Source organism: Macaca nemestrina, chromosome 16 (assembly GCF_043159975.1).
Source record: "Macaca nemestrina isolate mMacNem1 chromosome 16, mMacNem.hap1, whole genome shotgun sequence".
In the NCBI taxonomy this organism is placed as follows: Eukaryota; Metazoa; Chordata; class Mammalia; order Primates; family Cercopithecidae; genus Macaca; species Macaca nemestrina.
In genome coordinates this window covers 77,705,437-77,717,600 of record NC_092140.1, presented here as the reverse complement: position 1 = coordinate 77,717,600, position 12,164 = coordinate 77,705,437, and the positions used below count along the sequence as shown (strand labels likewise).

The following is a 12,164-nucleotide window of genomic DNA, read 5'->3' as shown; positions in this document are numbered from 1 at the left end:
GACATATCACATGTGAAAGTACTCTAGTGTCCACGTAAATATTTGTCTTGTTCTTTATAATAAATAAATATGCTCATAGATCCTTGAAATTATCTGGTCATGGCCGGGCACGGTGGCTCACACCTGTAATCCCAGCACTTTGGGAGGTCGAGGCGGGTGGATCACCTGGGGTGAGGAGTTTGAGACCAGGCTGGCCAACATGGCGAAACCCCGACTATACAAAAAAAAAACACACAAAATTTAGCCGGGGCATGGGCGCTCCTGTGCTCCCAGCTACTCAGGAGACTGAGGTGGGAGGACTGCTTGAGCCTGGGAGGTCGAGGCTGCAGTAAGCTGTGATCGCGCCACTTACACTCCAGCCTGGACGACAGTGAGACCCTGTCTCAAGAAGAAATAAAGAAAGAAAAAAGAATAAAAAAGAAATTTTTTGGTCAATTATATGGTCAGCTCCCTCCACCACTCGCGAATTTACAGAAGAGAACTGGCCCAAGATTACGCAGTTACTCGGTTATAGAGCCAGGATTAGACAGGAGAGGCTCCAGACTCTGGTCTAGACTCCCCTCCTATTATTTAGCATTATGGCTTCCTGAGGATTACCGTAAGCCCTCCTCCACCATCAAGCGGCAGCTACCAGCCACCAGACCAAGAGCCCTTCGAAGGTCTCCTGTGTACCGGACCGACAAAAGCGCCCATACAGTGCTGGGTCCAGTAACCGAAGCTCTCTAGGGTGCAGACATCGCTCACAGGACGGGGTAGGGCTCGTGCACTCAGGGCGCCGGGTATTCCAGCTGGTGGAGAGCGAAGCGCCCTAGAACTGCATGGGCCAGGGAGAGGGCGCGGGAGCAGGGCCGGGCCGGGGCGGGCCGCGGCCGTGGGCGGAGACTGCGCGCAGCCAGCTCGGGAGCGCCTCGGTGCCCACCCTGCAGAGCCGCTTCCCGAGCGCCGCAGCACAGCGCAGCACAGCGCTCCGCCGTCTGACCGTCCGCGCCCGCAGCGCGCGGGCTGGGAAAGGAGGCGCTCACCGAGCGGTACCACGCGCCAGGCTCCCAGCCCGACCCGGAACGCGACGGCCGCTGGGAGCACCCATGGGCAGCCGCTGGAACAGCAGCGACGGCCACGAGGGCGCGCGGGAGCAGCCATGGGCCACGCTGCCGCCTTGCGACGAGCGCCGCTGCTCGCCCTTTCCCCTGGGGGCGCTGGTGCCGGTGACCGCCGTGTGCCTGGGCCTGTTCGCCGTCGGGGTGAGCGGCAACGTGGTGACCGTGCTGCTCATCGGGCGCTACCGGGACATGCGGACCACCACCAACTTGTACCTGGGCAGCATGGCAGTGTCCGACCTACTCATCCTGCTCGGGTTGCCCTTCGACCTGTACCGCCTCTGGCGCTCGCGGCCCTGGGTGTTCGGGCCGCTGCTCTGCCGCCTGTCGCTCTACGTGGGCGAGGGCTGCACCTACGCCACGCTGCTGCACATGACGGCGCTCAGCGTCGAGCGCTACCTGGCCATCTGTCGCCCGCTCCGCGCCCGCGTCCTGGTCACCCGGCGCCGCGTCCGCGCGCTCATCGCTGTGCTCTGGGTGGTGGCACTGCTCTCTGCCGGGCCTTTCTTGTTCCTGGTGGGCGTCGAGCAGGACCCCGACATCTCCGTGGTCCCGGGCCTCAATGGCACCGCGCGGCTCGCTCCCTCGCCTCCCGCCTCGTCGCCGCCCCTCTGGCCCGCCTCGTCGCCGCCCCTCTGGCTCTCGCGGGCGCCACCGCCGTCCCCGCCGTCGGGGCCCGAGACCGCGGAGGCCGCGGCGCTGTTCAGCCGCGAATGCCGGCCGAGCCCCGCGCAGCTGGGTGCGCTGCGTGTCATGCTGTGGGTCACCACCGCCTACTTCTTCCTGCCCTTTCTGTGCCTCAGCATCCTCTACGGGCTCATCGGGCGCGAGCTGTGGAGCAGCCGGCGGCCGCTGCGAGGCCCGGCCACCTCGGGGCGGGAGAGAGGCCACCGGCAGACCGTCCGCGTCCTGCGTAAGTGGAGCCACCGCGGTTCCAAAGACGCCTGCCTGCGGTCCACCCCGCCGGGGGCCGCCAAACGCTGGGTCCCCTTCCCCTGCTCACCCAGCTCTGGGTGCCGCTTCCAGTTCCCTTTCCCATTTCGATTCCAGCCTCCACCCGCCCGTACTTCCTGTACCCCCAGAAAACCATGTCCTGTCCCCCAGGAGCTCTGGGGGACCCCAGGGGGGCTTTGAGGGTGGAATCCCCGATCCGATTCGGTAACCAGCAGTGCTTTTCCAGAGCCTCTGAGACCAGGAAGGAGAGTTGGAAATTCTTAATCCAACCACCTGTTAGATGCCACAGATGAGGAGTCCTCACAGTGCCCTTGAGAAGATGAGGGAGATTTCATTAAGCTAAAAATTTTTATTTAATGTTAAGTGATGCTGAAGGCTAAAGTAAACCTTGCTTATATCAAAAAGTAAAGATTGTTCAGACCTGTTGTAGAATTCTTTTCAACAGAGAACAGAAAACTTCTCCGAAGTGGGTTTGTGGAAGGAAGCCTTCCAAGGCGGCTTGTTCAGAGAAATTGCTCCTTCTGGTTTATGTCCAGCCTTGATAACACGTATAGGAACCTACTATGCAGTTTTAAAGCAAATATCCTGCAGCCTGGTCATTTTTTTCTGGGGTGAGGATCTGGCTAGGTAGAAGTTTTCTCTAATTTATTTTGCTGTTACTTATTATTGCAGATGGTTCCTTGTGAGGGTGGGGGGTTATTTGCTTCCCAATGCTTTTGTTAATCCCGGTGCTGTGTCTTACGTTGCAGTGGTGGTGGTTCTGGCATTCGTAGTTTGCTGGTTGCCATTCCACGTTGGCAGAATCATTTACATAAACACAGAAGATCTGCGGATGATGTACTTCTCTCAGTACTTTAACATCGTGGCTCTGCAACTTTTCTATCTGAGCGCATCTATCAACCCAATCCTCTACAACCTCATTTCAAAGAAGTACAGAGCGGCGGCCTGTAAACTGCTGCTGGCAAGGAAGTCCAAGCCGACAGGCTTACACAGAAGCAGGGACACTGCGGGGGAAGTTGCAGGGGACACTGGAGGAGACACAGCAGGCTACACCCAGACAAGTGCTAAGATGAAGACGACGGGGTAACCAGCACGACCAAGCCAGGCTCCTCTCGCAGTTCTAAGACTTAGGGGAAAACAGGTGTGTAGAGAAATAAAGACTGAAAGTGAGGAACAGATCCTGTTAAGAACAATGGAAAGAGGGTTGCAGTTGTGCCAGTTGGTTAAGAAATAGACCGTATGATTTATTTAACCAAGGTATGAAATGTAACTGTGCCAACCTTTCTAGTTTCCTTCCCAAGTACCTCCTAAGGGATGTCTGTTTTACCATCACGAAATCCCACATCTCAAAGTGTGCTCTGTGTGATGGTTTCATGAAGTCCTCATTCTCCTACTCTTCGGAAGGATGTTTGTTCATTTTACAGTTAAGTGATACATAGAGATGCTGGTCCCAAAACTGCCACCTCTGAGATCATGAGTGTATTTTATGTTTTGGATGTAAATATAACAGTACATCTACAAGGAACCAGGATAATGACAGTTTGGATCCAAGAAATGATTTAATACCTATGTATGGCTGCAAAAACTTTCAGAAGTAAAAGGAATTCTAGGTAGACTCCAGTGTTCGGGGTCCCACCTCTCCAGATCACAGCAAATCATAAAGTTTAGGCACAATAAAACCCTCTTTCAGAAGTATTAAGCAACTGTATTGCAACCCACTTCTCCTTGACACTGCCCACGGGACCTTCCCAGTGCCACTGGCCATGGGGTGGCAAACTTTGGGCATCAACATTTGAGAGTAGAGAGCTCAGCAGGACATGGCTTTCTCTGGTGACTACAAATGACATTTGTAAAGAGCTATTTAATATGCTTTATCTCGCCTCAGCTTGGTGGGGTGAGTGCTGTCATCAACATTCCTGTTTTGGAAGTGAGTCTCGGATTGCCCAAACAGGAGCTGGTGACCTGGAGTCTGAATCCAGTGTTTAAGTTGCTCACCTACTCCCAAGCCAAGATACTGTCCTTACTGAAAAACACCAGCCAATGGATTTAGTCAAGAGTGAAAGAGAACTCACAGGACATTCTGATCAACAACTCTGTAACTTTGTTTTGATTTTTACAGTTTAAAACAAAAATATTTTTAGAGGGTTACTGTTGTCCCTCAGCTCCAAAGGGCTTCACTGACACCACCTTCTGTATGAATGGCACCCCCAAGATGTGGGCAGGGTACAGCTTTCAGGTTGTACATGGGACCTTTTTTGGGGCTTTCAGATTGATAAATTCAAACCTAAATTACAATAGGATCTTGATTTTTATGAGGAATTTGTCCTGAGACCTTCATGAATCTTCAAATCTACAAATACCAGAAAAGTGACAAATGCTATAACTTCAGAGTTATAATGACAGATAGACATCAAGTCACATTGAGACTTGGAGGCTGGAGAGGCAGCTGTGCTGATTCACTGACTTGATGTCTCTGCTTCACAGCCCACAGTTTGGATGGCTTCGGTGAGTGTCTAAATTACTTTCCGCCACAGGCCACCATAGTCTCTTTTGAATAGTTACAACTACAAAAGATGAATACATAAATAACAATGGTCTGCCTGACATGCACTCAAAGTTCTGTTGCTTTCTCATTTTCTTAGCCAAAGCCCTAGCTCAGTCCCCAGCCCGGTCCACAATTGGCGCAGGAATGAAGACTCTAGTTTGCTTTTTCTCCTAGCTAGTGGAAGAAGCAGATTGTAGTCACTGAAAGAAGCATTCCCTAAACTGTGTTCTGCAGATTTTCAGGGATTATTGGAAAAAATGGTTCTGGGTTTAAATATGGTAGGAAAATACCACATTGTGTTCCCCCACCACACCCTAAACATTTAACACACACAACACAACATAGCATGTTAGAGGCTCTGAGAAGTTGTCTCAACCAACATCTCCTTATTTTATCACAGAACCAACTCCCCATCTTCCCTCCCCAAGAACACTTAGTAAAATCTCATGGAGTGAGAAATACTTTGGGGAGCACTGATGTAGGGGTTCCGACAGTGGTGGTGCCAGCCTTGAGCCTCCGTAACTGTCTGCTTGGTAGCACTGAGTACAGCAGCTGCCACAGTCCTTCTGCGCATGGGAGCTCCTCTCTGGAGCAGTCAGGAGTGGCTACCTCCCTAGGGAAGGTCACAGCAAAAAACCTTATTGGGACGTATATAATACTTTATTTTATTTTTTTAGAGACAGGATCTCATCCTCTTGCCCAGGCTGGAGTGCAGTGGCACAATCCTAACTCACTGTAACCTGAAATTCCTGGGTTCGAACCATCCTCCCACCTCAGCCTCCCGGGTAGGCAGGACTACAGGGATGCACCACCGTGCCTGGCTACTTTTTTAATTTTTTGTAAAGTTGGGGTCTTACTGTGTTGCCCAGGCTGGTCTCAAACTCCTGGCCTCAAACAATCCTCCTGCCTCAGCCTCCCAAAGTACTGGGATTACAGGCAAGAGCCACCACACCTGGCTTATGTATAATATTCTAAATGTAGAAGCAAAGACCTCTCTTTTGAGCTCTCTTGTTCAGATTCTAGAAAACAAGGATTTACATGACACTTTCCTGGGTCTTAAGCATGTTTCAGGTGTGGGCATAAGGAGGATCACCCTTCCCTTCCCAGATGTTCCCTGAGATGGAGGGCCTGAAGGCCATCCCTTCCCGCAGGATTCTTGTGTGGTCTCAGCCCACTAGTGGACTGTGAAATCAGTAAGTGTGCCACATTTTTCTTTAATGGAACAGCACGGACAAGAATACAGTCCATTGTGCATCACATGTAGTAAGGTAACTATTGTGCTGTGAAACTTTTGTTTCAATTATGTTTTGGTTGGTGTCTTTCCCGGTTTACAAAATAAAATGTATTCTAACTGTGGGTCATGGTGGAAAATGTTTAAAAAGTTGTTCTAAGATCTAACGTTTTTCTCTAGCCCAGCAGAGAGCGGTCTGTTCTTACACTGACATCTGGCTATGAAAAGGGAGGCCAAGTCAGCGAATCACTGGAGCAGGAGAATCAGTGAGCTCTGGTTTCCAGTCCAGGGCTCCCTACCCACCCGACCCAGGTAGTAATCATGGAGGCTATGGGCCAGCCACTCTCTCCACCCCAACTGTGCTGGCATGCCAGCCACTTCTCTTTGAGCCCCCTCTCCCTTCTGCAGGGGGAACCACTTTTGTTAGGTGAGCTACCAACCTTGGAAGAGGGTTTGTATTTCATTCATTCCCATGGCAAATATTTACCAAGCAACTGCTAAGTGCCAGATGTGTATAACACAATACACTAGAAAAACTAGTCCGTGTGATGATGTCAAAATCAATCAACTTTCTAATGGCATTCTCTGTTTGAAATGTGTATTGTGTCATCTAGACTAACATGGATTCACCATTTAGATCAGATGGAAGTGCAGAACATCAGGTTTGCACTATCTGTCTGGACGTTCCTCCTCTTTTTTACGTGAGACATTTCCACTTCTGAAGGAAATGTTCAAAGAACTATTGCACAACATCCGCTGCGATCCAAGAGTTCCCTGTGCCAAGTTCTCAAAGAGACACAGGCAACGTGCTAATGGTGTTTAAAATTCAAACACGCCCTCTCCTGACCCTTTCTACTCATGTCATAATGACATTTGCCAGTATATGGAAGCAAATTTTAGTGGCTGCACAGGTCTAGTATGTTTTGTTTTGTTTTGTTTTGTTTTAGAAACAGGGTCTCCCTCTGTCACCCAGGCTGGAGTGCAGTGGCTTGATCATAGTTCACTTCAGCCTCAACCTGCTGGGCTCAAGCAATCCTCCCACCTCAGCCTCCCAAGTAGCTAGGACTACAGGCACACATCATCATCACACCTAGCTAATTTTAAAAAATAATTTTTTTAAGAGATGGGGTTTTATTATGTTACCCAGGCTGGTCTCCAACTCCTGACCTCAATCGATCCTCCCACTTCAGCCTCCCAGGGTACTGGGATTATAGGCATAAGCCACCACACCCAGCTTAGGTTTTGTGTTTTAAAAGTGGCATTACTTAAACATAGATGGGATGCAGTATTTAATTATGAGTCCAATTTCTAAGGATTCCAAACCCTAACTATTACAGAGCCCCTAGTCTTCTATGAGGAGCCTTCGAAATCACGTTGCCTTTTCTGAGTGCATGGGGCATGGGCTCCACAGGAATGCTCTGTGGCAATCACTCAACCTGTCCCTCTCTGGTGTACACTACAGAGGAGGGGAGAGAGGCCGACTCGACCAGCCGCCTTAGGAAAACACCACACACTTTTTAAATAGTGCACACCTGTGTACTAAGGGCTATAAGGCTTTTTATTCCCCACACTAATTCTCTGGGTCAGTGGTTCTCAAACTTCAGCCTGCATCAGAATCATCTGGAGGACGTGTGAAGACACAGATTGCTGGGCTTCCCCCAGAGGGTTTGGATTTAGCAGGTCTGGGGTGGGGCCCAAGAATCTGTATTTCTATTGAATTCCCAGGTGATGCTGGTTGATGTCTCAGGTGGGACAGAGCGGGATGGCATAAGATTTCATCACACTACCCAGGGCACGCTCGACTGAAAACAACTGTTTATTTCTGGAATTTTCCATTCAATAGTTTTGGACCATGGTTGACCACAGGTAACTGAAACCTCAGAAAGCGAAACTACGGATAAGGGGGACTACTTTGTGGTTCCAAAGAAGCCATCCAGCTGGAAAAGTTCTGTTGTTGCTTTTTCCACAGGCTCCTGCAGATAGGTCCCTTTAGTGATAGGCTCTTTTTTTTTTTTTAAGACAGGGTCTCACTCTGTCACCCATGCTGGAGTGCAGTGGCACAATCACAGCTCACTGTAGCCTCAGCCTCCTGGACTCAGGTGATCCTCTCACCTCAGACTCCTGAGTAGCTGGGACTACAGGTGCACACCACCGCACCCAGGTAATTTTTGAATTTTTTTGTAGAGACGAGGTTTCACCATGTTGCTCAGGCTGTTCTCAAGCTCCTAAGCTCAAGCAATCTGCCCTCCTTGGCCTCCCAAAATGTTGGGATTATAGGCATGAGCCACTGCGCCTGACCACTTTAAATACTTTTAAGAAATGTTGCAATACTATATAAGCTCTTTTTGACCATACAGCTTTTTTTTTCTCCTCTCATATATTAACATTCCCCAAAATACTCCACCTTGAAATTCTAGAGAGAAGTTTGGGTATGAAGTCAGGGTTCGCCATAAAGATTTGGGAGGCAACAGCATGGAAATGATTTTATCCAGTGGCTTAAAAACTTTCGCTTGCATCAGAAACACCAGAGGGCTTCTTAAAACACAGATTTCTGGGCCCGCTCCAGAAGTTATGATGCTACTGTAGGCCTGAGAATTTGCATTTCTGTGTAGTTTGCAGATGGTGCTGCTGCCGCAACTCCAGGATCCCACTTTGAGAACCACTGATTTCAGTGATAGAAATAGATGGCCTCGACTAGGAGAAAGTTACCAAGATCAAAGCAGAGGCAGAGAGATGCACTCTAATGATCCCTGCGCTGGCTGGAAGTCACCAAAGCAGGCAGAAGAGCAGAAAAGGAAAAGCACGTGATGCATGTGATACAACCTGAAGGAAGAGCGTTTCACGGAGGGTCGGAGGCCATGGGGTCACGCACCACGGGGAACACAAAGAGAATGAAGTAGGGTTGCCAGATGAAATTCAGAGCCTGAAACTAAATTTGGACTTCTGATAAACAACATATATTTTAAGTTTAAATAGTATTAGCATGACACACTAAGGGCCAGGCGTGGTGGCAAACACCGGGAGTCCCAGCACTTTCGGAGGCCGAGGCAGGAGGGTTACTTGAGACCAATAATTTCAGACCAGCCTGGTAATACAGCAAGATTTCATTTCCACAAAAAAATGCTTTTCTTCATTAGCTGGGCATGGTGGCATGCCCCTGTAGTCCTAGTTACTTAGAAAGGCTGAGGTGGGAGGATCGCTTGAGCTCAGGAATTTGAGACTGCAGTGAGCTCTGATCACGCTACTGCACTTAAAAAGTATGGCGTACCTATTACTTATATTTTAAAATCATTTATCATTTATCTGAAATCCACATTTAAATGGGCACTCTATTTTTATTTTTAAATCTGGTAACCTTAGGATACAGGCAATGGAAAGACCACAGAGTGTGACAAAAGGAAGGAATCTAGAAAGTGCCTTTCAAGAGCGCTGGGGCAGGAGCCAGAAGATGGTAAGTTGAAAGGAAATGGCCACTGAGCAATGGCAGGTTAGATGGTCCCAGCCTTGGGGGCCTCTTTGTGCAGGGAGCTCAGCAGCTGGTTAAGGGACTTTGCTGCTAGTCCTGTACCGTACTGACTTGTACCCCCACCCAAGAGCCAGCCTCTCCTGCTGTGGCTTGTACCCCAGTGCCCTAGTTAGGAAAGCACCTACCGCCCCGTGCTAGGCATCTGCACTGCACGGTGGGTTATTATTTTGATTTTTTTTTAAATCACAAAACTGAAGAAAGCGTCTGATTCAGAACTTCCTGGAATATAATGTGTCATGACAATCTGTCAAACTGAAGAAGTTTCATTTGTATCTAACCTATTCCTAGGTGTTTATGTACACTTACGCATTTTTTAAGGCTTTATTTTCTCTTTCTGCAAAAGCGGTTGAATGAAATAAAATTCTGTTAAATGACTAATTAATTTACAACGAGGGGGTGGTTCTTATTTCTTTTTTGAGACAGGGTCTCACTCTCTTTCCCAGGCTGGAGAGCAGTGGCGCAATCAGAGCTCACTTGCAGCCTCCAACTCCAAGGCTCATGCAATCCTCCCACCTCAGCCTCCCAAGTAGCTTGGACTATAGGCACACACAACCACGCCCGGCTAATTTTTCAATTTTTTTGTAGAGACTGAGTCTCACCATGTTGCCCAGGCTGGTCTTGAACTCCTGGGCTCAAGTAATCCACTTGCCTCGGCCTCCCAAAGTGCTGGGATTCTAGGCATGAGCCACTGCTCCCAGCTGGGTGGTTCTTCTTCTAAAAAAAAATGTAACTCTGTGTGATGACTGAGACCATAAAGGATAATGAAGTAATATTTAAATCTGTGTAAAGCAACTAGCATTGTGCCTGGTAGTAATAGATTTGATAAATACTACTTAAATGTAAATGGAGGTTAGCAACATTTTGGACAGGGAAAAAGATCAATTTCTTAAAAACTAAGTTCATTGCAGTATTATAATGCATTATAATGGAGTGTTTAGTTATATAACTATTGCAATGTACGTATAACATATAATAACATAAGGTACTTGGTATGCCATCTGGAATGCAGTAATCCTTGGTAAACGTGAGCTAGCATTTCTGTCCTCAGTTCATATCCTATTAACTATCACTTGTTAGGTCTTTTTGTTTGTTTTTTAAAACATGAAACAAAAGTACTGAACATTTATTTTCTAAAAATCCAACAACTCATAAGAGGCGTATTCACTTCATTACTTAGCTTCTTAAGGGACATCATTAGCATTTTACTCCCAAAGGATGCTATCTTTCACTGAAAGTCTTCAGCTATTTTTTGTATTTATTATAACCCCATTCATATGATTCTGAGTTCTCCTCCAGCATGCATTTTTAAAAACTGGATTCTTGTGGCTAATGGAAGCATCTGGTTTTCTTAAATAAAGATGAAAATGGCCAGGTGCAGTGGATTGAGCCTTGTAGTCCCAGCTACTCAAGAGGCTGAGGTGCGGACTACTCTCTTAAGCCCAGGGGTTGAAACCTACAGTGAACTATGATCAAGCCACCGCACACTAGCCTGGGCAACAGAGCAAAACCCCACCTCTAAAACTAAATAAAAATAAAAATGTATTTCATAAACATATTTCCCAGTAGCAGTTCCTAAGTTGGATTCTTTAAATGTTCATTTACTAATTTCCATATACATTTTGATTTCCTTTGACAAGGAAAATATGCAAAGTATATTTTATGTTTAAGTTGTTGGGCTATATATACAAATGAATAGACCTGTAATCCCAGCACTTTGGGAGGCCGAGGTGGGTGGATCACTTGAGGTCAGGAGTTTGAGAACAGCCTGGCCAACATGGTAAAACCCTGTCTGTACTAAATATACAAAAAAAAAAAAAAAAAACTTGCTGGGCGTGGTGGCACATCCCTGTAATCTCAGCTACTCGGGAGGCTGAGGCACGAGAATCACTTGAACACAGGAGGTGGAGGTTGCAGTGAGCTGAGATTGTGCCATTGCACTCCAGCCTGGGCAACAGAGTGAGACTGTCTCAAAATAATAATAATAGGACCAGGACCCTTAACCTCAAGATTCTGTGACTTGTCAGGATGGGGGGAAAAAACGTATGTCAATAAGTATAGATGTGATTAAGTAAGTTTTAATAAAGAGCAGGGGAATTTAGAGAAATTGTGCCAAGCATTAAATGTATTATTTTTAGTAACCAGAATTTCCTTCTATGGTTGTAGTCAAGGTTTTATAGTCTTTGAGAGGCCAAGGCAGGAGGACCATTTGAAGCCAGGAATTCAAGACCAGCTTAGGCAACATAGCAAGACCCTGTCTCTACAACAACAAAAAAAAAAAAAAAAAAAAACCTAAAAAATTAGCCAGGTGTGGTGGTGCACACCTGTAGTCCCAAGCTGCTAGAGAGGCTGAGGTGGGAGAATCACTTGAGCCCATGAGTTCAAGGCTGCAGTGAGCTATGCTTGCACCACTGCACTCTAACCTGGGTGACTTGTCTCAAAAAATAATAATAATAAAATAAAAGATGTTATAGTGATTGTTGACTCAAACCATGCAAACTCTGCTGCACATAGTTTATTAACAATAACTCTCCATCTGAGGAGTCCTTAAATCTTTCTGAGCTCAGTTTGCTCAAATGTAAAGTAAGAAGGTTAGACCCAAATTATTTGTCATCTCCTCTACATAAATTATTCTGTGAATCCCTCACTTCCCTCAGCCTTGTAGGTTTGGGTATATTTTAGAAATTTGCTAGGTACAGTAGCTCTCACCTGAACACTTTGGCAAGTTGAAACAGGAGGATCGCGTAAGCCCGGGAGTTCAAGACCAGCCTAAGCAACATGACGAAATCCCATCTCTACAAAAAGTACAAAAAT

General features: G+C 47.4%; 1 protein-coding gene and 1 pseudogene across 1 annotated transcript; one reads left to right on the top strand and one right to left on the bottom strand.

Annotated features, from left to right (window-relative positions):
* Positions 1-12,164, bottom strand: part of LOC105490773 (prolyl 3-hydroxylase OGFOD1-like) — a 57,661-nt pseudogene that overhangs the window by 23,086 nt on the left and 22,411 nt on the right.
* Positions 1,086-3,878, top strand: LOC105490710 (motilin receptor). Its single transcript, XM_011756593.3, has 2 exons — positions 1,086-2,010; positions 2,801-3,878. The coding sequence occupies exons 1-2, from the start codon at positions 1,086-1,088 to the stop codon at positions 3,136-3,138; spliced, it is 1,263 nt and encodes a 420-aa protein (XP_011754895.2). The 3' UTR covers positions 3,139-3,878.

Bases quoted from the DNA above. Each gene is read 5' to 3' on its own strand.
- LOC105490710 (XM_011756593.3), top strand. From the start codon at position 1,086: ATGGGCAGCCGCTGGAACAGCAGCGACGGCCACGAGGGCGCGCGGGAG. The intron at 2,011-2,800 runs GTAAGTGGAGCC...CTTACGTTGCAG, and splicing joins GCAGACCGTCCGCGTCCTGC to TGGTGGTGGTTCTGGCATTC.